We start from the raw sequence: 27,373 nt of genomic DNA, 5'->3' as shown, positions 1-27,373 counted from the left end.
GACATAGACACAAGCTCAGCAGGTGTCTTACTTACTTATGCTAATTTAGCCCAAATCTTAAGGCCTAATTTAGCTAAGATAAATATCTTACAGACCTGAGGCTTGTTGGGTCTTTGTTACAACATTAATTAATACTTATATTTCACCTCAATATCTTAAATATATCTGATACCTTTGAGTGTTGGCTACAACTACCATTAACAACAGTAGAAACTTTCATAATGGGTTGTTGGGTTATTTGCTGTATGTTAGATGACACTCCTCAGTGTTGCAAGTTCACAGAAGAAAACATCTTCCACTATGCAACAAGAGGGTTGCTTACCTCTTTGGCATCAGTTGCCTTCTTTTGTGCCTCAGTTTCCCTCTCCTGTTTAGCCCTCAATCAAAGCTAAGTGTCCTCCAGTTTTAGAGTCAAACAAAGTCCAGAACAAAAGACAAAATGTCTCCACATCTCTGTCAGGGTCATGGCCTTTCTTCCACTGTCCCTGCACCTTCAACTATTCTCCCCTTGATGCATGGGAGTGGATAGGAGCATCTCTCTCTTGTTCCAGGGTTCTTCATCTCTTCCAGAATCTGTTCACCAAACACCATGATGTCCAGGGTTATCCTTTCCCAGCCGTTTGTCTCTGCATGCAGTTCCTCCAACAACCAGTGCAGTCTCTCCCTCCAGGACACACTCTCAGGCCTGGTCTACACTACGCATTTAAATCGATTTAAAGAGCGTTAAATCAATTTAACGCTGTACTCGTCCACACTACAACGCCCTTTATATCGATATAAAGGGCTCTTTAAATCGATTTCTGTACTCCACCTCAACGAGAGGAGTAGCGCTAAATTCGATATTAACATATCGGATTACAGTTAGTTTGGACGGAAATACGACGTTATTGGGCCTCAGTGGTATCCACAGTGCACCACTGACCGCTCGGGCCAGCAATCTGAACTCGGATGCAGCGGGCAGGTAACAGGAAAAAGCCCCCTGCGAACTTTGAATTACATTTCCTGTTTGGCCCCCAGCGTGAAGCTCTTGATCAGCACGGGTTGGCGATGCAGTCTCAAATCCAAAGAGCTTTCCGCAGCCATGGACCGTATGGGAAGGATACTTGGATTCTGATCGCTTTTATGGGGAGACAAATCTGTTGTTCAGAGCTCCGTTACAGAACACGAAATGCCAAAGCGTTCGAAAAAAATCCTCCAGGCTACACAGCGCTGCGTGACAAGCGTTAACGGGGAAGCCAGCAGACTCCAAATGGACGCTCATGGGAGGGAGGGAGGGGGTACTGAGGACTTCCAGCTATCCCACAGTTCCACAGCGGAGGTCTCTGAAAAGTATTTGGCATCTTGGCTGAGCTCCCAATGTCTGTAGTTCAAAACACAGTGTCTGGCATGTTCAGGATGCTCCTCCGTTCCCCCCACACCATGTGAAAAGAAAGGGAAGAAATCATTTCTTGACTTCTTTCAGTGTCACCTATGTGTACTGAATGCTGCTGGTAGACGCGATGCTACAGCAGTGAAGAGCACTATCTGCTCTCTCCCCCTTCCCAGTGGTAGACGGTGCTAATAGGACAGGTAAACCGTCCTCATGAACCCATGCCTGATAATTGCTCAATATCATCGATGGGAATGATTCCTGGTTACTCCCAGTAGATAGGACAGAGCGGCTAATAAGCATCTTCATTCATAGCAACTTGGGGGCTTCGCCCCCTCCTTTCCTGTGAAAGAAAAGATTCTGTACTGCCTGACTGTCATAGCCCGGCGAGGCTGCCTCCCCTCATTTTATCTCACTAACAAGTCTCTGTTTTCTTATTCCTGCATTCTTTTAAGTCGCACAAATGGGGGGGTGGGGACCTGCCACGGCTTAGCCCAGGAAGGTTGGGGAGGAGGGATAGCAATGGGTGGTAGTGGAATGTTGTTGCAAGGGACCCATCCTGTGTGAATACTGACAAGGAGCAGGCTGTGCCTGAACCTACGTGTCCTCATTCACTTGCCCCTTATTCTAGGCAGACTGACTCTATATTTTAGAAACCATAAGGAGGGATTGACTCAAGTTCCAAGTGAGTCAATCCCAATTTTTGCTTTTGCGTTGCCGCCCCCAGCGATTTCCAGCAGGGGCACTCATGATACAGCGGACAGTTACAGCGAGGAAGAGATTAACGTCATCTTCATTGCAGTTTTCTCCAGGCAGTTAGACGGTACAGAACAACCGGTAACTATCTCTGCTATCATTGCAAAGCAGTTGAATGCTGCTGTGTAGCGCTGGAGTATCGCCTCATTCTCTCGCGGCTCCAGGCACACATACCGGTCGCGGAAAAAAAAAAAAGGCACTGAACGGGCTCCATGGCTTTGCTGGGCTATGGCGTCTGCCAGGGTCGTGTAAATAGCGCGAAAGGATTGTCAGCTGATGTCTCGGAGGAAGGAATACTGACGACATTTACCCAGAACCCCGACAATAGTATCAACCCTGATATCTCAAGGGCGGGGAGACTGCGGGAACTATGGGATAGCTACGGAAGTGCTACCCACAATGCAACGCTTCAGAAATCGATGTTAGCCTCGGAGCATGGACGCACTACGCCGAATTACTGTGCCTAGTGTGGCCGCATGAAATCGAAATTATAATATCAGTTTTATAAAACCGATTTTAGCAAATTCGATTTTAACCCGTAGTGTAGACGTGGCCTCAGAGTGAGAAAAGTGGCTATCCTTTAACTCACTTCCTTTCCCAACAGGCCTTGCTCTGAGGTCTACAACTACAGTGGTCCCTGGACTACAAGTCCCAGAATTCTCTTGATCTGGGAGGAAAACAGGCACAAGTCAGAGCTAGGGCATGAACTTTTCTTAAAGGCCCAGCTCAATGGGTGACAAATGCACAAATACTCTCTCTTTCTCTCTGATTACCAGGCCTGCTGGCCAGTCAGCTAAGCTCCCAGGATTTTATATTCTTTAGTCAGTGGAAAGAGATGCATCTTCCAACTCTAAATGTCTAGGTTCATATTTAAGTGGTTTTACTGGCAGGAGCCAATTTGAAAGGCCTAGGGTTGTTACTGAGAATGACCTACCTCCCTCACCTGCCAGCTTCACCAATGAGATATCAAGTTCCATCATTCTTGATGATTGTAGGTCACATGGAGGGCTGGGGATAGAACTTAAGGTAGTGGAGCCTCATCCACTTTGGTCCTTGAATATACTTACCAATATCTTGAATTTCACTTAGCAGCTGGTTAGCTGCCAGTATGGAGAGTAGAGCACAGGTCGATTGTGCTCAGTCTGGCCTATCTCACATAGAAGGTGAGTGGCTGAGTTGTGGGTCTTTTGCAGATATCTCGGAGATCATTAAGACATGGATGCAGAATCCATGGACAAGTCTTGCTCAGAAGCTAATAAAAAACAAACAAAATTATGAAAGTCACTTGCACGTTTAAACTAGTGTAAATGGTGAATTCTCTATAACTTGAAGTCTTTAAAAAATAATTTGAAGACATCAGTAACTCAGCCAGAGGTTAAGGGTCTATTAAAGGAGTGGATGGGTGAGGTTCTGTGGCTGGCAATGTGCAGGAGGTCAGACTCAATGATCACGATGATAAGGCCTTATCTTCTGGCCTTAAAGTTTATAAGGCTATGAGTCACAGATGTTGTTTGTCACAAAAATCATGGCCTTACAAACATACAGTCTTTATTGCACCTATTACGTGTGTGTATGAAGCCCTGTCATGCCTTTTCCTAGTCCCATTGTACTGTGTGCAGCACTTGCATGAGTGCTGGGAATGCCAGTTTGTCCTTCTTCTTGGTTCCTGGATGTCCTGGGCCCATGACTTCAAGCTCTGCCGACTGCCATGCTTGTCCTTCCTCCTAAACTGTACACTAGGCTGGCTTTAGAAAACCGGCAGGTTCTGTGCAATTCCCTCTCATTTGTATGTATTTACAGTATTCTAGCACACTGGAATCCCTAACTAGTTTCCCTCTCGCTACACTTATTAACCTACTGACTCTTCACACACACATAGTTCTGAGAACTCTTGGTTTCCGTGAGCAATTTCAGGTATTGATTTTAAATAATGAAATCTTAATTGGGCTATGTCCTGGTTTCCTTGAGAGCCCACACATCTATCCAAGTGTGTCAACACTAGCAACATTTGCACCTGTCATTCTTCACAAGTGCAGCTCCACTGCTGAAAGCAGCAGGTGAAATGATAGTGCAGACAGGGCTCTGACCATGGTTAGACACCTGAGACTGGTTTACATTAGCATTTCCACCATTGCTAGTTTGCACTGGTGGTGAATTACATGTCTGAGTTTTGCTAATGCATACAAGGCTTTTGTTTTAAAACCACAGAAATTAAGATTATCTGAGGGGGATATCAGCTCCCTGGTTTAATTGTGAGGGGATTAGAGGCAAGGAATCTGCAGTGATGAGTTCACTAGTGTGATGTTTGCTTCTTCTGTTGGTTCTCCAGATCCTGAATTTGTTGACTTCAGCTGACACTGCAAGGCCTACTTGTTTCCCCAAGGTGTTTTCTAGAATGTGAGTGTACAAAGGATTGCGTTTAGGGTTGAGTAAATAGATTCAGATGAGGAATCCATGGGGGAATCCAGAACATCCCTGCATATTAAGACATTGGCTACTAGCTTGCAGTCTGTAGATTTTTCAATAATTACGGTACAATTAGATGGGTGCATTTTTATAAACTGAAATAAATAGATACACATTATTATTTCTTTTTATTTATTATTAGTTACATTCTTACAGTGTGCTCAGTGTGGAACAAGACACAAATAATATAATCCAGACCCACACACATGCGCATGCACAGCTGAAATGCTCGCAGCCTTCTGCCCACATGTCATGTAGGGCCTGGTTCTAGAGTTCTTCATTTCTTGGGCAACGTGCAATCTGAATTCCCTTTTCTGTCTGGAACAGTAGCACAGAGAAGCCAGGGCTACTAAATCTTCTTCTCCAACAGTGCATCACCCTACAAAGTTAAACATGATCCACAGTGACAACTCCTAAGGGGTTCAGTGCTTGTCCCCGCCCTGCTCCCTTTGGGGGGCTTGTGCCAACTCACTCACTACAACCCATGGAGTATCACAAATGACAGATACTGGCCCTTACTCCTCCACTGCACTAGAAGGTTCATTTCACTGATGAAGAATGACAGTTCCTGTGAACCAGGCTTTTATTAAATATTCCATATACAAAGTATTAAATAAATATAGAATCATAAGCCACTAACGTACATAGCTCATTCACTTGGGGATGTCTGTGTATTTATATATAAATGCAAACAAGACTATTTACAAAATGCATCGCAGACTCCAGGAAGAGTCAACTCTGCAGACTTATCACCAGGACGGAGCTCACACACACTTCTGGGAAAAAGGGAGTCTACCTCCCCTCCTGTCTTGGAAGATCTTGGGTGGCCAGGAAACATGAGACTCAGGGGCTGGAAGGAACCAGAAGTCAGAAATGTCAGAAAAGAGGTTTGGGGGACTGAAATCAGTGTTAGGAAGACCAGAGTCCTAGTGACTAGAAATCAGTGCTGGGAAGGAGCATGGTGGTGGTGCTGGTGGTCAGTGCTGGGAAGGTTATCTTGGGGGTGGAGTTTGGGAATCAATGGTAAGCAGCATGTCTAGGGAGGAAGCTGTTAGGAGAGCTGGTCAGGAAATGTAGAAGGTTTCAAAATTTCAATGGAAACTAATGTTTCCAAAACTTTTAATTAATTCCCTCCCCCGTGCCATTTTCCAACCAACTCTAAAGGGGGATAAAGTTGGAAAGAAAGAAAGAAAGAAAGAAAGAAAGAAAGAAAGATTATCTCTCTTTGCCAGCCAGCTGTAGCTGTGAGTCAGTGCTATGGAACTAGAGACAGAGAAGCTGCAGTACTTGGGTGGATCAGTGCTATATGGGTCAGGTACTTTCAGCAATACATGAGACTTTGGGCCCTGGGTGTCAGAAGGCAGTCGGAAGGTGATTCCTGAAAATTCCTGCTTGTTTCAGTTTACCAGCTGGCAGTGCGCACAAGGATGCTAAGGTGATCAGGACTGAGTGGCCTGGGGTCTCTGCTGACAAGGTTCCTGGTTCCTGGGCCTTACCGCAGGAAGCTCTGGTGCCATCAGAAACCCACTGCCTCTGGACAAGAACAGCTGAGCTCAGTCACATGATTGCAGACAGGGAACTGATTGAACAGGAGTAGGCAGGGGGATTTATGTTCAAAGTGCTCTGCTGGATGAATGGAAGGGAATTAAAGTGCTGCAGGCGTAAAGCCAAAGGGAGCTGGGGAAGAAAAAGGGCCCATCCCTTTCATCAGTCGCAGTCCTATCAGTCAGGTTCTGTCTGTTTAGCAGGATAGAAGCAGTGGTCTTTCTCTGAGTCCTGGCTGCCTGTGCATTGTCTCTTGGCTGATCACTGAGCTGTTACTTGGTGCCTTGCCCGCCGGTGTAATCCTTGTATGGGCTGACCTGGGTTTTAGGCCGGGGGATGGAGAACTCCTGCTGAGGTTTGAGGCTCTGAAAAAGAAACAATCATGTGATCAAACTTCAAAACTGGAGAAGAGTAAATGGGATGAGTATGAGTAAAAGGGGAACTGGTACACTGAATATCAGGAAACACTTCCCAAGAACACAAGCTGTTAGGCCATGGAGCAGTTTCCCAAGGGAAATGGCAAAAGCCACATTGCTTGTTGAGCCCTTTGAAACAGGACTGATCAAAGCACTCTAGAATAGACTGTGGAGAATGATCCTATACTGAACGATTAGGCCTAGCCCAGCTATAGGGTGACCAGATGTCCCGATTTTATAGGGACAGTCCCGATATTTGGTTTTTTTTTTAATATGGGCTTCTATTACCCCCCACCCCATCCCAATTTTTCACACTTGCTATCTGGTCACCCTACCCAGCTCTGACAGATTCTATCATCCCTGATGGGATAGTGAGTTTTCACTGAGGCAGGTAGGGGGTTTCCATAAGTTACACATTGCATTAAGGATGGGTCGGTCCTTAATTTTGCATGTTTGTTTCAGTGTTCCAATGGGGTGAGTAGTGGGTGCTGACAGTCACCAAAATTACATGTTATACAATTTAGGGATAGCCCCTCCTCTGCCCAGAATTGATTACACTACCTCTCCCAATAGCCAATGAACAGGGAATGGGGATATACCACAGCCTCACTCAGACAGTGCCAGCCTCTCTCCAAATGAAGGCTTCAACCCCATTTCCACCAAAGATTCCTCAGCCTCAGGGCCCACCCAGCTCTGCCTATCCTGTGTACAAAAGGCAGCTTCATCCCATCTCCCTGGTGAAATAGATGAAAGAAGGGATGTCTTTACCTCCATCTGAAAGTGAGAATAATGTGGAATGTAGCGTGGATCTCTGTTGTTTTCTGGGCCTAAAAAAAGAAGAAAAAGAGAAGAAGGCAAACAGTAAGTGTCATAGTGTCACCATGACAACACCATGCCAGAGGGGGCCCAATGCTGTATGGAGAACTGCTTCTGACTGTCCTCTAGGTAACCAGCAGGTAGGAAGAGTGTGAATTCCACAGATGATTTTACCATTTCCAATTTTCTTATCAATCAGAGACTGATATGAAATATCTTAAGTAAAAGGTTGTGGTAGAACTAGGGGCACTGAAATTTCTCTCTCTTCTTCCATAGCTGTTGTCCTCCCCACATCCCAGATCCTACACAAAAAGATCCTCCCATATGCAGACTTCAACAGAGCCCTCCACCGCAGAGCTCCTCACACACATGCACTGCCTGACCCCACTGCAGTGTTCAGTGGGAGGGCATGTCCTTTCCCTAATAAATTCTACCTCTAAGTCATTTACCATCTTCATATTCCTTCTTAAAACCACCCTATCCCTTCCAACTCCTGGTTGATGCTCTCTCTCCTTCATTCTAGGTACTGCAAGCGAGGATGCTATGAAACAACACACTTCATTATACCTGTTGTGGTCTCCTCCTTGATATAGGCTTGGTTCTCCACTCCAAAGATCTTCTTCATGAATTTAGGCTGGCAAGAATAGTTTTCTGGAGGGTAGTCCTCAGGTTTGTGTGGGCTTGTCAGAAAACAGAATTCAGGCACCATGTACATCATCAGGAAGACCCATCCATTGGACACCAGAGCAATGCTGATGACAGGATCATCCCAGATGGGTTGTTTCTTTAATTCTAGGTTGCCTCGCAAAAGCATGGTGATCCACACCACCCAGATGGCTATGGAGAACAGGCCAGTGACATAGATGTGTGCTCCATGCCTCTTCCAGCGTTTGTATGTCCCACAGAAGGTAAACATGGAGACCAGGAAGGTGAGTGCCATCAAGAGGAGCACGTAGATCAGAAGCATGACAAAGTCCCTATTGCGTTGTTCTGGACTCATCGTAGTAAATGGAGTATTTTGTCTGGCCACTATAATGACTACATACACTATGGCTATAATAATCTGCACCACAGTGAGGCTAATGGCAATAACCAGCAACACTGGGTACCAAAAGGGGGCCTTCCCCCTCACCAGTTTGACAAGGTTGAAGGCATGGGTCAGGAGGCAGGAAAAGCAGAGGGCGAAGAGGACGCCAAAGAGGAAGAAGCGAGTGGGACCAGTCCGGACATTAAGTTTAATGATGAAAGCAAAAGTGAGGCCAAAGATCCCTAGGGTGCCTAAGAGGAAGAGGAAATAGATAGGGATCATGTGTCGCTTGCTGGAGTCTTGGACCTTACCCATGAAGATGAGTAGCAAGAGAATGAAGCTGATTGTGACAATGACACCAGCTGTAGCCAGTGTTTCCAGGATGATGCCCCAGGCTTGTTCAGTGTCACCGAGTAAATAATAGTCAGTGTCCTTGTGGCAGCTTGGAGGAGGCAAGGAAGCCATGGTAACTCACAGAACAGCCGTCAATAGGGAGTTGGGTTTAGCGTGCGGTGCCGGGTACTGCTGGTATCTGACAATGTACAGGAGATGAGACTAGATGGTCTGTTCTGGCCTTAAACTCTATGTCTCTATGAATATTCTTCCAAAGATCTGCAGAAGAAGTTGAGACACCAATGTAGCATAAATCTTGTTAAGTTTTACAGCAGCTGGGGAAAGGAGGAGGATAGGATCCAATACCTATTTCTATCTATGTCAGGCTATTTGTAAGAATTATTGCATCACAACTAACCAATGGTCCATCTAGTCTGGCATAATGTCCCTGACAGTGGCAGGTGCCAAGCAGACCTTAGAGGACAATGAATCACTCCCTAGCCCCACCTCAGAATGTCTCTAATTATGCAATATTCTACTCTAATCGGGAGAGTTTTCTTCTGGACTCTAGCTGAATGCCCTGAGGCATAAAGATTGATAAGCCTTGCAACTTTTATTCTAGATAATGGAACTACAGACATTATTGTTATTCATAGACATACTTAATCCTTTCTTGAAATTCACTAAGCTACAGTATTTGCCTCCATAGCCCACACCAATGAGTTGCTAAGGTTGCTTATACATAGCATGAAAATAGATTTGTTTTTTTGTTAGTTTTCACTTTGTTGTCTTATTCCAAGTACCCTCTTGTCCTTGTTTTATGGGAGTGGGTGCCCTGAAGCCCTAAATTAGCTTTCTGCATTCCCTTAATTATTTTATATACCTCTATCATAGCTGCTTTTACTGTTCTCCTGTCCAACCGAAATACTTTTGAGATCGGCCAGTAACCAAGGGGCACAAACAAATACCTATTTTTCATGCCTAAAGGGTAACAAGAAAACATTTTTCAAATACACTAAAAGCAAGAGGAAAAGCAAGGATAGGATAGATCCATTACTCGATGAGGAGGGAGAGACAATAACATAAAATGCAGTAATGGCCAAAGTGTTAAATACCTCTTTTGTTTGACTTTTCAGAAAGATTAACAGTAATCAGATGACTTAGGGCTAGTCTACATTGGCAACATTAAAGCGCTGCCATGGCAGCGCTTTAATGTGGTTTGTGTAGTTGTGGCAGAGAGATCTCCCAGTGCTCTAAAAAAACCCACCTCCATGCTCCCACTGTCTATACTGGCGCTTTACAGCGCTGAAACTTGCTGCACTCAGGGGGCTGTTTTTTCACACCCTTGAGTGAGAAAGTTGCAGCGCTGTAAAGTGCCAGTGGAGACAAGTCCTAACATAGTGAACATCAGTAGGGGTAGGATCTGAGGCTAACATAGGAAAGAACAAATTAAGAATTACTCAATCCTGGTTTTAATCACAAACTTATAGTAGTATAACTAGTGATCTCCCAGAATTGTGGAACATCCACACCCTTGTGCAATGCAGTTATACTAATCAAACTTCTGGTGTAGACAGTGTTAAGTCAATGGGAGTTAAATCAAGCTGGGAGGGGATGACAGTTAAATTAAGCTGGGATGGGTTGCAAGCACTTTGGAGGACGGGTTTAAAATTCAAAATGATCTGGGCAAACAGGAGAAAGGGTCTGAAATAAATAGGATGAAGTTCAATGGAGACAAATGCAAAGTACTACATTTAGGAAGGGCTAATCAATTGAATAAATACAACATGGGAAATGACTGTCTAGGAAGTAGTTCTGTGGAAAGGGATCTGGGGGTCATAGTGGATCACAAGCTAAATATGAGTCAACAGTGTAACTCTGTTGCAAAAAAAGCAAACATTATTTTGGGTGTATTAGAAGGAGTGTTGCAAGAAAGACACAAGATGAGTATTCTCCACTCTAGTCAGCACTGATAAGGGCCTCAGTTGGAGAACTGTAAAAGCACAGAGATCCTGTGGCACCTTATAGACTAACAGACGTTTTTGGAGCGTAGCTTTCGTGGTGAATACCGCCTTCGTCAAGACGCAGGTAGTGGAAATTTCCAGGGGTAGGTATATATATGCTAGCAAGCAGCTAGAGATACACAAGGTTAGTTCAAGCAGGGAGGATGGGGCAAGCCATTCACAGTCTTTGTTTAGTCAGCCACACACTGGTTCATTCACCTGCACGTCACTGCCAATGTAATATACGCCATCATATGCCAGCAATGCCCCTCTGCTCATGTACATTGGCCAAACTGGACAGTCATTATGGAAAAGATAAATGGACACAAATCAGATATCAGGAATGGCAATATACAAAAACCTGTGGAGAGCACTTAACCTCCTGGCCACACTATAGCAGACCTTAAGGTGGCCATCCTGCAGCAAAAAAACTTCAGGACCAGACTTCAAAGAGAAACTGCTGAGCTTCAGTTCATTTGCAAATTTGACACCATCAGCTCTGGACTAAACAAAGACTGTGAATGGCTTGCCAATTACAGAACCAGTTTCTCCTCCCTTGGTTTTCACACCTCACTGCTGGAACAGGGCCCCATCTCCCTGATTGAACTAACCTCGTTATCTCTAGCTTGCTTGCTAGCATATATATACCTACCCTGGAAATTTCCACTACCTGCATCTGAAGTGGGTATTCACCATGAAAGCTCACGCTCCAAAACGTCTGTTAGTCTATAAGTGTCACAGGATTCTCTGCTGCTTTTACAGATCCAGACTAACACGGCTACCCTCTGATAGTTGGAGTACTGTGTCTAATTCTGGGCACCACACTTGAGAAACGATGTGTACAAACTCTAGGAAGTCCAGAGAAGTGCAAGAAAAATATTAAAGGTCTAAAAAAAATGACCTATGAGTAAAGGCTGGAAAAATTGGGCTGGTCAGTCTGGAGAAACAAAAACTGAGGGGGGGCATGATACCTATTTCAAGTACATAAAAGGTTGTTATGAATGAGAGGGTGGTAAATTGTTCTCCTGAACCACTGAGAACAGGACAAGAAGCAATGGGCTTAAATTGCAGCAAGGGAGATTTAGATTAGACATTAGGAAAAACTTCCTTACTGTCAGGGTAGTTAAGCACTGGAACAGATTACCTAGGGAGGTTGTGGAATCTCTCTCTTTGGAAGTTTTTCAGAACAAGTTAGACAAACACCTCTCTGGGATGGTCTAGATCAGCATTTCTCAACTGTCCACAGCCCTCTGGGGATCTGTGAGCCCTTTCAGGGGGGCCGCAGGGCACCATGGCTGAGGGGGCATAAGGGTGTTGCCACCACAACTGCAGTGCCTTACCCAGAGTGGGGCAGTCCCGGGACAACTCCACCCCACCACCTCCTCCTCTCCCCAAGCTCCTCTCAGGCCCCACCCTCTTGCCAGGTCATAGACAGAGGGGAAGCTGGAGCCAGGCAGTGCAGGGCAGCTGCTTCTCTGGCTGTGTGGTGCCATGGAGCAGGCAGTTGTGGCATTCCCCCATCTGCTGCTGGTGCCCAAGTTTGTGGTTGCTCCTCAGCTCCCAGCCCCCTTTGAGTGCTCGTGCAGCCAGTAAGAGCTACCCAGGCAGGGGAACTTGGCTTCAGGCTGGTAGACCCTTCAGGGAGCAGCTACCACAAGGGGAGCCCTCCTGGCAGACAGCCCCTTGCTGCCCCCTCCCTGCACCCTGAGCTACCTCTTTGCCCACACAGAGCTCCTACCTGCATCCTTAGTTACCCCCCTGCCTGCACCCTGAGTGGTTTTCAAACTGTTTGTGCTGAATCACCACTTTGAGTTATATTTTTTTGGTTGCATCCTTCCACAGCCCAGACAGGCTGGGTGGCCTGCTGAGGTGAGTCAAGGAGTGAAGGTGGCACTCCCTCCCTGGACCCCACTGTGCAGAGCTGGCTCAAGCCCCTTGCTCCTCCAAAACAGAAGTCAAACTATGTCTATGCCCCAGGATTCCACCCCTGGCCCAGAGCCCCAAGTCCTCCCCTCACCCGCACTGGGCCCTGGAGTTTTTATAGCATGTTCAGAGGGGGCTCAGAAAGAAAAAGGTTAAGAACCTCTAGTCTATAGAATACTTAGTCGTGCCTCAATGCAGAGGACTGGACTAGGTGACCTCTCAAGGTCCCTTCTAGTCCTACATTACATTTCAATGATTTCTATGTCAGTTTGGCAACAGAAAACATATCAAAGACACCTGTTCACCGCAAGTGCTTCCCCATTGCCCTACAGTGGCTGGAGGCCCAAAAGAGAGTGTCAGTGCTAATGTTGTTAATGTCTCAGAAACAGTCTTCTTTGTCTCAGGCAGTAGTGATGCTGCTTTGAGGGTCCCTAGTTCAAGATCCTATGTAGGATGTGTCTCTAACACACCAACAGGCTCAAGCTCTGTTATTATCAAGTCTTAAAAGTGACTGCAAAGGGGGAAATGGCCTTTGCACTCTTCTTTCTGATATGTGAAGAAATGTGGAGTGATTCCATGATGTTCATTGTTAGGTGCAAGCCCCTGCCCATGGTTTTGTTTTCTCTAGACCATTTTCTCCATTTGTGGCCTAGTCCTGGGATCCTTCTCCTTGACTTCTATGAAGCAGGACTGAGTCCTTAAAAAAAAAAAAAAAAATAGAAAATCCAACAAAGGGTGGCACCCTTGAATGTCACTTGAAGCACACCCAGGGCCGGCGCTACCATTTAGGCAGCCTAGGCAATTGTCTAGGGAGCCAGGATTATTCGGGGGGTGGCATTTTGCTGGGGGGGTGGCAGGCGGTTCTGGTTGACCTGCTGCAGGCATGCCTGTGGAGGGTCCGTTGGTCCGCGGCTCCGGTGGAGCTGCCGCAGTCATGCTTGTGGATGGTCGGCTGCTCATGCGGCTCTGGTGGACCGCCCGCAGGCATGACTGCGGCAGCTCCACCGGAGCCACGGGATCAGCGCGGGGGGCAATGAAATGGCCGTGCGCCTAGGGCGCAAGAAACCCTAGCGCCGGTCCTGAGCACACCTATGCATGCCCCAGGGTGAGCTATCTGATAATGGTGTATTGTACCTCTTCTCGGCATCTCACCCCACATTGAGGGAAATGCAAAATGTACTGCTCTCTAAAAAAAACCAATGGTTACAAAAATGATAAGTATGTAAATATACAGGAAATCTGGAAGTCCATGGGATGCAACTGGGGAGAATAGAATCAAGGCCACTACTACCAGATGGAGAGCACTGTTGTGTTACGTTGTCTCCACAGATCCCACCACTAAACCAGACACCAGAACTGTCTGAAATACCCTCGTCACGACAAACAATGTTGCTTATGAATTTAGTCCCTTTGGTTAGCAAATTGTTCACAAGCTAATCCTGATTTGTTTCTAATGTATTTTGTGAATTGGGATGACTAATTTTCTTTCTGTAGGGTGTTTTCCAACTGCTCCCTAGGGCTATTTACTCTGTGTTTGGACACCTAAGTCATAAAGTAGAGTTTCTATTCCTGACTCGGAGGGCTGAATCATTTTAAACAGGAGAATGACCAGTCACAAGTAGTGAATCCTGATAATGCATGTCCACTGGAGATTTTCAGATGAATCATCATTCATTAAACTTTGGGGATTTCGGATCATTTGTACAAATGCCTGGCAGTGGTCCAAACACTTGTGAGTAAGGAATAACATGAATCTTAGGGAAGTAAATCCAACACTTGTATTCACATAAATATTCACACCTCAGATTATTTCACTCTTTGACCTCCTCTAGCAGACACACAGACAGGGGTACAGACAGCTGGAGATCGCAAAGAGCAAGCGTGGGACACAGGCACTGGCACGGGACACGCAGATAGTGAGATATGCTGAACAGGACATGCTGGTAGTGAAAGAAACATTAGAGGTTCACCAGTGCAGCACCCAGCATTGGCCAAGGATGGAAAGAGTTCTAAAATCTTTGAGATGGGGGTCAGAAGTCACCTGTTAATTTCTCTTCTCACGCATATTTTTTTTATAATCAGTGATTACTTGTGTAATAGCATTGATACGTGCAGCCATCCACAGCCATCCCTGAGAACTGACATCGCTTTTAAAATGAAAAGGTACCCTTTTCAGAGTGTGTGTGTTTGTGTGTGTGTGTGTGTGTTGTGTGTGAAAGTTTGCAGGGTGTATGCCTCTGCCCCCTACATCTTAGGCTGGAGATTCAGGGACACCTCTGAGCTGAAGGGGATGAGACATGCCCCCTCTAAATCTTTTCTCTTGGGATTACGCTCCCTCCCCACCACACTCATTTTAATACTGTAGTTTACAATACTTATAAGGACTTTACATCTGTAAATCTCAAAGCACTTTGCAAGGAAAGAAAGCATCATTATCCCCAAGGTAACAGGTGGGGAAACTGAGTTACAAAGGGAGCCTAGCATGGGGGTTGGCTTCAGAGCTCATGTTCCAGCCCGAGCCATAACTTCAACGGGCTGTCTACACAGCTATAGTTAGAGTGCTGAGTCTGGCGACCTGGGCCGGAGGCTAGCTGCCATGGGCTCCCAAAGGCTGTGTAGACATACTCAGAAAGGCATGTAACTTGTCCAAAAGTACACAGTAAGTCAGTAGCTGGGTCAGGAACAGAACCCAGATCACCTGACTCCCCCTCTGAGGCTCTAGTCACACTACCAGGCTGTTCAACTTAGTCACCTTGAGAAAGGTCTGAGTTCCCTGCCTCCCCTTGGAGGCTGTTAGCAAACCCCAGCCCCATAGCTCTGAATTACCTTATTAGTATCCTGTATGGAAGCTGAGACTTCAGTAACAGTGGCTGAAGGAAGAAAATTCCGATGCACCCAGGTGGAGAGTAATGCCAGGCAGCTCCTGTAATCTCGGGCAAGCAGCAGGTCTGCACTCATTCTCTAAGGGCAGCTTTAAAAGTAACCAGGATGGGGAGGGCGGGGAGTGAGACACGCCTATTCCAGTTCCACTGCTCCTGGTGCTGTTATAAAAATAAACTCCTGGTGCCAGGAGATGAAGTGAAAACTTCTGATGTCAGTGGGGTAGTCATCCTGCGGTAGGGTGGAGAAGGAACCTCAGGCAGGCCCAGCCCCAGGACTGAATCAAATAGTATTCATCAAGGCAACTGATAAACTGCACCTCCCTGGCATCAGCAGGGCAGGAGACTGTGAGAGCCCGCAGGGAAGCTTAACAGTGCAGCCCCACTCCATCATACCTAGATATGCTTCCCTGCCATGGAGCTAATCACTGACAAGGGTTGTAAGTACAAGACACCCTGTGATGAGAATGACCCTTCAAACTGTACTCTGACCCTTATACTCTGTATCCCTCCAATCCTGACTCCAAACCGAGATGAATTCCCTTCTCTTCTGTCCCTGGGCAGAGAAGGGAATTCTGTCAAGTAGCTAGGTCCACAGATAAGACCACATCAGACCTCCCTTGCTTCTGATTCCTTCATGGTCACTACCTCTCACTATAATCTGTGACTGCACCCACAAGCCTGTAATCATTCCCTGAAAAAAGGAATTTCCAGTTACTCTGCTCTGGTGCCCCAATAAAAGGAGGACTTGGTGACGATGCCTTGTGCGCTATCAGGAATCTGAATCACTTTGTCACAGTTATTGCTCTGATAAAAACTATAACTCAGGGTACAGGAGAGTCTGGCTCTGAACCACCACACCTGTAACAGGGAGCCTGTCTAAACGCCAACAGGGTAATTTGAATGTGAGAGTTATTTCATTTTATTTATGGAGTTATTTCGTTTGAATGGTGCTTCCTGGGAATAGTCTCCATTATTATTAGTTATTATTTGCAGTACAGTAGGTACTTAGAAGCCATAACCAAGATCAGGCCCCATCATGCAAGGCACTGGATCTTATGACTATTATTTATTATTTGTATTTTCCTAGTACCGAGGAGCCCCCATCAGGGACCAGGACCTCATTGTCCTAGAAGCTGTACAAACACAGAAGAAAAAGATGGTCCCATCCCAAAACAGCTCACACTCTATCAGTATAAGACAATAGCCAACGGATGGATACAGCCAGGCAGATAGTGGAGTACAAGAAAACAATGCAACAATGTTGATCAGCATGGTAGGCTGTGGTCTCAGCACCCTAGCAGCCATACATAGTAAGGGTATGTCTACACTACTGGCCAGATCAGCGGGTAGTGATCAATCTATTGGGGATCAATGTATCGCGTCTTGTCTAGACGCGATACATCGATCCCCGAACACGCTCCCTGTCGACTCCAGAACTCCAGGACGAGAGGCGGAAGCGGAGTTGACGGGGGAGCTGCGGCCGTCGATCCCGCACCGCGAGGATGTAAAGTAAGTCAATCTAAGTCGATCTAAGATACGTTGACTTCAGCTACGCTATTCTTGTAGCTGAAGTTGCATATCTTAGAACGATCCCTCCCCCCGAGTGTAGACCAAGCCTTAGAGACACACAGTAAGAGGCAGCTCCTTACCTGAAAATCTGACACTCCAATGAAAGCCACTTGTATTTTCATCATCTGACTTCTGGCCAACACTAATATAGTGTGTGTGTGGGGGTGCCTGTCCAAATGATCAGAGAGTTACACTGATCCATTCCAATTTCATTTCAGTGTACACTTAAGAAAAGGGATTTAAAGTTTCTTAAAAACACTCCTGGTAGGTCCCTGTTTTAGTGAGTTAGGAAAGAAGCTGGCAATAGTGAAAATCACAGGAGAGGAAAGGGAATTTCTCTCAAGAAGATTTCAGCACCAACTCTCCAGACCCAAGAGGGTGTTTCAGAGAAGTGATCTTGGTTTTGTATCTACCTGGACCAACCCTCTGAACCATCTGAAATTCACCTGTCTCTATTCCTGGGTATATAAATAATATATAATGCATGACTGATATAAGTGGAAAGTTAATTACATATATTTAAAAGAGACAGTGAACCTCACTAGGGTGCAGTGTCCGGTTTCATCCATGTTTGAAAAAGGATTAATGATGATGTTTTCCACATTACGATTAACTCATTCAGCACCCCAAGTGCTATACAGACTTGTGAAAATGTGGGGTAACATTTATACAAGCACCTCAGTGATTTAGGAACCTATGTGCGATTGACTTTCAATGGAACGTAGGCACCTAAAGGTACGTCTACACTTTGAGCTGGAAGTATGATTCTCAGGGTGAGGAGTAGGAGCAGCAGAAGCTTCCTAAAAGTGTGTGGAGGGGGAGGGGGGCACCAGCACCCAAACCTTGGACCTGCCCAGCTCATGCCATCCCTTCTCCCTGAGCCCCTGCCCTTGCGCCTCCTCTTCCTCCAAGGCCCCACCCTCATGTTTTTCTGAAGCATAGCCCTCCCACTTTTAAAAGTGATGGGGCTATGGCCGCCTGGCCCCCTCCACTGCTCTGGCATCCTCCGAGACATACTTATGCCAGCTGTGATTGAGCTACTGCACTAAAAATAAAGTGTAGCTGTGGCGGCATGAGGGGTGGGACGAGCCAGTTGCCCCAAGTACGTCTCCATCCAAGACATAGGAACAGACTCTGGGGGTAAGGCTACATTAGAATGTAAGCCCAGGATTAGCAGAACTTGAATTAGCAGACCCTGGGTTTGTTAACTGAGGGCGTGAGCATCTACATTCATTTGTATCCCTAGGTTAGGAATTGTTGAACCCTGGGCCCCAGCTTGGAACTGTAGCATCTACCCTGCATTATGCAGGCCTGAGTCTGACCACCCATAGCCCCGTGTTTCCAAGCACCCTCACAAAAAGTGGCCCTTTATTTGTGGTCCAAAGTGAGAAAACTTGACTGCTCACCCAACTTGCCAGTCCAGAGTAGAAAAAAAGTCAGTCTGGGGGACCTTTGGCAGACTCCCAGAGCACAAAGACGGTGGGGCTGCATTTACACTACAAAGTGAGAGGACTTGAACCCTAATCCCAGCTTGGCTCATGCTTGGACCCTCCACCACTATGGGTCCTCGGTTAGTGCAATTTGTGTGCAGATGGCAGGAGAGTTAGGCTTGAGCCTAGGTTTTAACCCTGGGCTTACACTGTAGTTTAGACATATGCTTAGGGGCTTTAGAAAACATTACGCATGATCCTTGCCCTGAAGCACTGGCAGGCCAAATGTAACTGGCATGTAGGGGGGGGTTGCTATATTTCTGCAGCCTGGGAATTATAAAGGTGTATTGGTCAGAAACAATGGAACTGAGCCTGCTTCCATTCAATTCAGTAGCAAAACTGCCTGTGGCTCCCAATGAAGATCAGAATTCTACAGTCTCTCTCTGGTTGGTTGGGGAGAGAACAGTGAAATACACAACAGAGTAAAGAGGTGTACAGGAAGAGATGACACTTAATCTTCTGGAATGCATCTGGATTACGTGCTTTTTTTTTTTTTGGCCAGCAATATTGGCTGGGTATCAACTATGTCTATTAATTCCTTCTGCTCAGCTACCTTATAGAATGTGCCTCAGAGATGTCACAGAAACACCTCTTTCCTTCAAAACATGTTTTTAATGCTCAGAATCATGGTGACTCAACATTACCTTAATTTACACCCTGTCCAACCCCATTGGCTTCTTCTGTCTTTAAATTAATTTTGGTACAAACTTTAGACCATCCACTGCGACTGCAGTGGAGTAGGGAATTGGCACTGAGCTTCAAAGCCTTAAATCTAGTCATGTATGTTGTCAATTCAAATCACCCCTCTGCTCAAAAATGTTCAAAGGCCACAGTTTAATGTCAGCAAGACACTGAAAGGGAATACCAGGAGCCCCTTGTCAAAATTCTGCCATACATTTGAAGAGAAACTTGGGATGGTTTTCCTGCCTCTGAGTTCCCTGCTCCCTGAATGCTGCTAAATCAGTTGGTTGATGCTTCGGGGTAGAGAGGAAAAGAGACTGAGAGAGGGTGGGTGTCATGTCACAAAAGTACATCTTAAGGACAAATTATTTTCCTTTTGGAATTGACCAGATGGCTTCAAATAGGATGGAATTGCTAAGAAAAAGTTGAATTCAAGAGCTCTACAATGTCTCCCACTTCACTTCCTTCAGATTACTCAAGCTTCACACTGTGCTATCTGCCATTACACAGCTCAGGAACAAACTAGAGACATGCACAGTATGTGACACTCAATATGCGTATTTGCCAAGCAGTGCTGGCTGCTTGCTCAACAGTGAAGAAACTTGTTTAAATGAATAGATTTCTCCAATACTTTTCTCTTCCTAACACATGTTCTCCTGGTACATGGGGACCATAAGGCTATGAGCAGGGGAAGTTTTAGGGGGTGCTGTGATGGGGTGTTCACCCCACACATACCAGGAAAGAGATACTATGGGTCTGAGAGGCCAATTAACCTGCCTGTTCACACCTGGAGGGTGGGCCGGACTAACATGAAATAAAGCCCCACTGGGAAAGAACAGGGTTTGGGGCCATTAAGTGCTGGGTGAGGTCAGTGGAGAGAGGAGAGGAGAGGAGAGGAGTAACCTGAAAGAGGGTGTGTATGAGACCAGCATAGCTTGGTTCCTTCAGGGGTGAGGTGGAAGTGGGGTCCCTGAGGAGCTGTAGCCTATCTGAACCCCTGAGTGAGAGGAGGAGTGTGCTGGGGTTGATCAAGGCATACAAGCCTGTGGTTAGGTGGGAGAATGGTCTAGCAACAGAGGCATGTCTGCAATGAGTTTTATTTATGTTTCATTTGGACTTTGGTGAAGACGGCCATAGCCCTGGAAGGGGTAGGCCCATCTCTGCAAAGTGGTTGGGCTGAATGGCTAGGACTCTCCTATGGCAAGAGTAGGCCAAACGACAGTTGCGGGGAAGAGGGAAGAAACTGAGGAAAAAGTTGCTGCAATATCATAGCCACCCAGGAGGGTGCATGGTGGGGTGGCAACTTTGCCACAAGGGCCTATGTTAAAATATTCCAAACAAATACTCTTTAATATTCCCTCTGAACATAGACACCAAAACACTGGAGCTACTTATTGAAATGGAAAACTGGAGATGGATCAACATTCCAACAACAGACAAATATGTAGATATTAAGAGGGGAAAGAAAATTTGTTCTTCCTGCCATGGATCTGCTACTGCCCTTTCACAAAAACAGGGAGTTGTTTTAAATAGCGTTATCTACTGGGCACCAGCAGCGTGTGGTGTTTGTATAAACACCTGAAGATTTGGCATCTACCTTACAGAGTTTACAATATAAAACTGATTTGACTCTAGAAGAAGGGATTTTATAAACACGAATAGTGGTTGATGCATGAAAAGAGGGAGGGTGTTGCCAGAGTAAGGGCTGACCCAGAAGTTGTTCTGCCTCCCCTCCCAGAGAGGATGGAGTGAGTTCCCCACCCCTGCAGCTGGGGAAAGGAATTAGGAGAGAGGAAACCCTGAGCCAGATCCCTCGCTGGCACAGTTTCAATCAGTGGAGAGCTCTCTCAGTTTACACTAGCTGAGGATCTGGCCCATTATTTGTTTGTATCATATCTCTGCTGATTCCTGTTTTCTTGTTGTATTCTTCATTTTTAACGCATGCCAGAGTGTCCATCTCCAAGCATGGCACACACCAGCATCTCTAACAGGTGAAAGGGTGGAGGCATTCCTCTTCTCTGCTCTAGGGTGTCCTCTGCATCCCCCGATAAATCTCAAGAATCCCTTGCTCCTCACATCACTACCACCACCTTTCTGGCTGGAACAAACTGGATGGGATTCCCACTCTGAGCCAATTAGTGCCTCTCTTCCCTCATCCTTGATATTATGATGTGAGGTAAAGCTGTGTGGGAAGCTTCCCTGGAATGAAGAGGTGTATGAGGGATCAGCTAATTGGAGTAGTGTGTGCCAGCCAACCATAGCTTGTTAGCATAATTAATCAAGCTTTATAATTAGCCTGAGGGGGCAGATGTCAGAATCTGAAAGACACCTGAGATGGAGAAGACGTACTGGGTCCTTTGTGTTCATGCCCTTGCTAATGCAGATTTCCCTGCAGTCTTTGTCAAGCACTTTGTCCTGTCTAGTTTCAAATGATCCAAGTGATGGGGCTTTCACTACTTTCCCTGCCGGACTATCTTCATCTTAACAGAGCTGCAGACCCTGGAAGCCCTGAAGTCCCCAAGACAGAGGCAGTCCAGCAGTCTGTCAAAGAGCCAGGAAGGTGAACTGATAGGAAGCCAGGCAGGGTTATGTTGGAAATTCCTCGGCATTGAACCATCTTCACAAAACATCTTGGGAAGCATATGTGGGTTGGTTTTTTTCTGGAAAATTCCTGGCAAAAATGTTGCTAGAATATTTTTCAGCCAGCCCTTGTATCTAATCTAACTGTGTCCCTCTCAATCCCAGGCTCATCACTTTCTCACTCCGGTTGTCATTTAGCCAAACTAAATATTTAGATCTTTTAATCTCTTCTATAGTTAGTTTTAACTACTTAATTGTTTTCCTGGAGTCAAGTGCATTGGAATTGAATGGCCATAATTATTATTACTTCTATTCTGGTAAGCACCCAAAGGCCCCTGTCAGGACTGGGCCCCACTGTGTCCTGTGCTGCACGTAAAGGGAGATATGGTCCCTTCCCTGGAGAGCTTACAATCCAAGTGAAATCAAGTAGGAAAAATTAGGCCTCTTGTGCAACTGTGACACTCAGCCAAATGAGGTATCATTGGAAAGGTTATGATGTACTGACTATGATTATCCTATGTGTATGCATGTATCATTTTGGTATCTAAAATTAGGAATATGGACTATGTATCAATTACAAAAGTGTTTGCACCGGGGGAACGCCCACCAGGCAAAATGCAATCAGTCTGGCTGGTTAGTCAATGGGTCAATAGGGAGAACAATAGGACTTTGAAGATGATAATCTCCCACCTTCCTGGGAAGTCTCCCTGAGGATTTATGGCTACTTTGACACTGCAGGGTCATATGATCATGTCACCTGGTACTGGACTCCATGTTGGACAGCTAGTATTTTTCCACAAGGGGGTGGGGATCAAACTGGGAAACAAAGGATTCCAGCCATATGTAAATCCTATTTAAAGAAGAGAAGTGAGTTAATCAGGGTCAGTTCGTCACTGAACTCCCATCCAAAATGACTGCTGAAAACACCTAAAACTGACCTGGGGAAGAAAGGGCTGGAACCAGGCTAGAAGGTGTCTAGCCTGTGAAAGGAATACCTAGAGTTCTAAGCTGCAAGCAAGAGCAGTTTTTCTTCAAGAAACTCTGCAACTTTCTTAAAACAACATTTAGGGTGAGAAATTACTACTTGTAGCTAGTTTCTTTAGTGTATTAAGTTTAGTTTGCGTGTTTGCTTTATTTGCTCAGTAATCTGCTTTGCTCTGTTTGCTATCCCTTATCATTTACAATCTATCCTTTGTAGTTAATAAACTTGTTTTTGTTTATTTTAAAACTCAGTTTGTGGAATCCATAACGGGGGGCAAAAAGCTGTGCATATCTTCCTCCACATTAAGGGAGGGGGCAAATTTAATGAGCTTACATTGTACAGTTTTCTGGGCAGCACAATATAATTTTGGGTTTGCAATCCGGAGGGGGTGGGCACCTGAGTGCTGCGCAATTCCTGAGGTAAATCTTCCCACACAGAGCTGATCTCTGTGACTGTGTCTTTCTGCAGCTGGGTGTGGCTCTACCTGTGTGTGTGCTGGAGGAGGCTTGAGGGTCTGGCTCAATAAGGCAGTGTAAGGCCAGACTGGTGGAACTGGTGGGTTCAGTGGTACCCCAGTACATCAGGTGGCACCGCGAGGTGGGGAGGGGCAACCCTGGTATTGCAGGAGTTCTTTCTTCCTCTGTCTAGTTTATCTAAGGTATTTCTGGAGTGTCTGGCAGCACCATAGCAAATTCTAGCTGAGACTCTTTTTTGTGGTGGGGGAGGGGGAAGCTATTCTTGCTCAGCTTCATTGGGAGCACTAGCATAGTCAGGCTTCTGGTGACTGCTAGCATTTTAAGCATTGTGTCCTTTAACCCTGCTCAGAGCTCACCTAGAGACTACACAGTTAAAAGGCTGGCTGTCATTGGTGCCCAGTCTACACTAGAGATCTCACCATTGCTATGACTGGTAGAACTACACCACTGAAATGGTAGAAAACGGGGGTGGGGGCAGGGGGAGCCCACTGTAAACAACACCTAAGCTCTGTCTCTTTGTCACATTGCCTGGGGTGGAACTCAGTGCACCGGGTACAGTGTGTACAGTGCAGTGCCATAAAATGTCTCTGCTCAACATCACAAAGGTCAACACACACATTCTGGAAGTTTGGTGGAGAGACTAAACTTTGCTTACCTGGCTCCCTTGCTCAGCTCTGTGCCTGTGCAGAAGCATCAGTGAGTGAGAGTCTATTGAACTCAAAGAGCTGGCTGCAAAAGGAGGGGTGGGTGTGGGTGTCACTTTTTTCCCCTGCTGTTTCATTTCGATGAAAGCTTCCCAACCAGCTCTAATACACAGGCATTTTTAAAAGGCTTTTGATAAAGTCTCTGACAAGAAACTGTAAAGAGAAGTTAATAACCACAGGGCGAGGAGTTAAGCCCGAGGGTTGAACACTGCATAAGATTTAGGAAGGAAATAGTAGGTATCTGAATAAATAGAGAATTCTCTACATGGGGAGACACCAACAGAGGAGTAAACCAGGGATAAGCACTAGGGCCAGTGTTGTCCAGTGGGTGAGATCCTTGTAGGGTGACCAGACAGCAAATGTGAAAAATCAGGATGGGGGGAGGGTAATAGGAGTCTATATAAGAAAAAGACCCAAAAATCTTGACCTTCCCTATAAAATCAGGACATCTGGTAACCCTAGATCCTTGGCTCCCCAGTGCCAGCTGCTTTGCACTGCTCAGGCAATGGATCAGAATGCAGCCTTAACTGGGCAACTGTAGATTTCCCTGTGGTAAGGAAATCCCCAGATAGCGTCAGGTTGGTATAGCTGCTGTATGCAACCTGCTCCTTAGCCAGGCCCAGGAGCAGGAAGCTTGCTTCTATTATTTTGTGTCACTATACTGCCTAGGAGCCAGTGTCATGGAGCAGGACCCCATTGTGTTAGTTCTTTGCCCTCCTCCTTACATCCTGTGCTGAGCCCAGCTTGGCCACACCAGAGAATCTGACCCAGCATATTTAACAGACACATGGAAGAGGGAAAGTTAATACTGAGCTGGCAAAACCTGCAAATGACATGCACAGATTTAAGTTAGTCAAGACCAGAAAGGATTGTGGAACTCCAGAATGATCTAGAAAACACAAGTAAAAGCAAAACATGATGGAGGACACAGTTCATTCTGGACAAGTACCAAGTACTGAACAACGGAAAGGGAGTTTAAAGTTACTCGTATACTAGTGGCTCTGAGTGCGTTTAAAAAAATCTCAGAAAATAGCTTTAGAGACATCACTGTGGATAGCTCAGTGCCGACATGTGCTCAGTGTGTAACAGCTGCCAAAGAAAGCAAATAAATGCTAGGTTTGAGAAGGGGATTACAGCCCCTTCATAGAGACCTTTCCATGCTAAGGCTCCGTTTCAGGTACTTAGTTTTCCTCAGTTAAATAAGTCTTTATGCTTAAATTTCACATGCAGCTGCTCAGCTGTGCGGGAAGTTAATTTGGGGAGCTTGGTAAAATTCCATGCAGCTGCGGAGTTATTTGCGTGTGCATAATAAAGGCATTTACCCACACACTGACATTATTCACACTGGATTGAGTAATGTTTTAAGTGCTTGGATACCTCAAAGTTTGCTAAACACAGTGAGCCTGGTTCTGTGTTTACTTACCAGTGTAAGTCAAGAATAACTGCAATGATGCCAATGGTGTTAACTCAATAGAAGTGAGTAGAAAAACAGGCTCCAGTCTTTGTCCTCAGTGGCCTTGAGCATATGGGCAAAAATATGGTCTGTAACTCACAACTGGAGCAGTTCCACCAGTGAAAACTGTCATGCAGACAGGGCTAAAAGCTTTACCTCTGTCACCTGACTACATCTCCTAGTGCAGCTCCTACCACTGGGACTGCACCAGTGATAAACTATGGGTCCGGTTTTTGACATGTTTGAAGAAAATCTGGGCAAGAAGAAAACCAGCCTTCTGTAATATGTGATCGGAAATCCATAGCTGTGATGCTCTGGGCTGGAGACCCAGGTACATTCAAACACTGTAGAAGCCAGTTGACAGGGAGAGCAGCAGCTGATCTTAACATGGACCTTTTAAATTCTTCTTGTCCAGCTGCTGCTAAATTGACAGCTGCACTTACAGTCTCTTCTCCCACAGAAAACATCCTTACTTCTCAGACATATTGATGCACACAACCCGGTCAGACTGAGATCACATGTTTCATTTTAAAGTTGCTTGGGGCATTGCACGCTACAAATTGAAATCTGAAATGGACAGATAATAGGTGTGGGAATGGCAGACATCCTGGGTCCCTTCCAATAAAACTGCTCAGGAAAGGGGCCACATCAATTTTCATATTGCATTTGAAGAAGACCAGCAGCTTTCTGGCCATGTTTCTTAAGTGCCGCATTTTGTGAAAGTCACAGTAAAAGTTAGGGAGCAAAGGCCTGGAAAGCACAAATCTTGCATTTCCCCTGCCCACATTTCTTTCATAGATTCCTAGCGTTTAAGGCCAGAGGAGACCATCAAATCATCTAGTCTGACCTCCTGTATATCATAGGCCATTAACTGTCACTGTTCCCTCTGTACTGAGCCCAATAACTTGTGTTCAGTTCTGCATTCTCCTTCAAAATCCTTGCTTTAAATCACTTCTTTCACAAAACCTTTCAACAATAATTGTCTGACAACATATAACCGTAAGAATATTTTCATGACAGTTGCCCTGTTTTGCACATCAATTGCTGCTGCTGCATTATGATACAAATATCCTCATTCTATTGGTTGAACAAGATTTTAAATTCCTTGGGGCAAAGAGCACCCTTCTGCACACTCTGAATGAATGACTAAATAACAATAGAAATGTGAGCTAATAATAGCCACGCCAGTGTGTGGCCGAGAGAGGTGTACCTGCCCCATAGGGAGAGGAATGTGTGTGTGTGTGTGGGGGGGGAGGCATGTTTTAAGTGGTCTGGTAGCAGGCCTATTCCAACTGATTGCTCCTGTAGAATGCTGCCATCAGTTAGTCTGTGTGTGCATACGTACACAACAGCCCAACCACTCCCAGACTCATTCTCGAATGGATTGTGGCAATTTGAGCTCCACCTTTTGGTTTTATGGGATTATTTCCCCAGTGTTTAAACCCCTATCCAAACTAGCAAAGTGCAGGAATTGTTTCAACAGTGAAGTACAGCCACAGCTGGGATGGAGACAGGCAAATCACCAGCACACTGTGCATGTTGCAGTGAGGGGAAAGTTGGTCCAGGCTCACCAGTGCAAGCGCTTACCGTGGGATCCTTGGAGTGTCCGCACACATCAGACAAAACTTATTTCTTAGAGTCACAGTTGAAAGATCCACACACAGTAAACACTGAACTTTATCAGCTTGAGAAAAAAACAGCACTGAGTCAGCCCTGCTGGGATTCAGACCAGAGACTCTGCCTGTGTCAGTACTGACACTTAGGCCATGATCCCGTCTCTTCTTATTCTCCTTCTAATTCCATTTTAAAGTAAGGGGGAAGAGTGGTGATCTGGTGCCAAGAGCTGGTTGTAAAGTGAGTTTATTTTGCTTCACCTCCTCCTGCAAAGTTAAATTTTTTATT

The 27,373-nt window shown here is 45.7% G+C and overlaps 1 protein-coding gene across 1 annotated transcript; it reads right to left on the bottom strand.

Annotated features, from left to right (window-relative positions):
• Nucleotides 1-4,739: 4,739 nt before the first annotated feature.
• Nucleotides 4,740-15,592, bottom strand: LOC116835013 (retinoic acid-induced protein 3). Its single transcript, XM_032797465.2, has 4 exons — nucleotides 15,481-15,592; nucleotides 7,936-9,007; nucleotides 7,321-7,379; nucleotides 4,740-6,501 (listed from the first exon to the last, which is right to left on the bottom strand). The coding sequence occupies exons 2-4, from the start codon at nucleotides 8,858-8,860 to the stop codon at nucleotides 6,409-6,411; spliced, it is 1,077 nt and encodes a 358-aa protein (XP_032653356.1). The 5' UTR covers nucleotides 8,861-9,007; nucleotides 15,481-15,592; the 3' UTR covers nucleotides 4,740-6,408.
• Between the last annotated feature and the right edge of the window lie 11,781 nt (nucleotides 15,593-27,373).

The sequence above is a fragment of the Chelonoidis abingdonii genome, chromosome 1 (genome assembly GCF_003597395.2).
Source record: "Chelonoidis abingdonii isolate Lonesome George chromosome 1, CheloAbing_2.0, whole genome shotgun sequence".
Taxonomy (NCBI): Eukaryota; Metazoa; Chordata; order Testudines; family Testudinidae; genus Chelonoidis; species Chelonoidis abingdonii.
This window is presented reverse-complemented; position numbering and strand designations above follow the sequence as displayed.

Excerpts from the sequence above, each read along its gene's own strand:
- LOC116835013 (XM_032797465.2), bottom strand. The coding sequence starts at position 8,860 with ATGGCTTCCTTGCCTCCTCCAAGCTGCCACAAGGACACTGACTATTAT. Across the intron at positions 7,380-7,935 it reads CAAGGAGGAGACCACAACAG|GCCCAGAAAACAACAGAGAT; the intron begins GTATAATGAAGT and ends TTCTTTTTTTAG. Across the intron at positions 6,502-7,320 it reads ATTCTCACTTTCAGATGGAG|AGCCTCAAACCTCAGCAGGA; the intron begins GTAAAGACATCC and ends TTTCTTTTTCAG.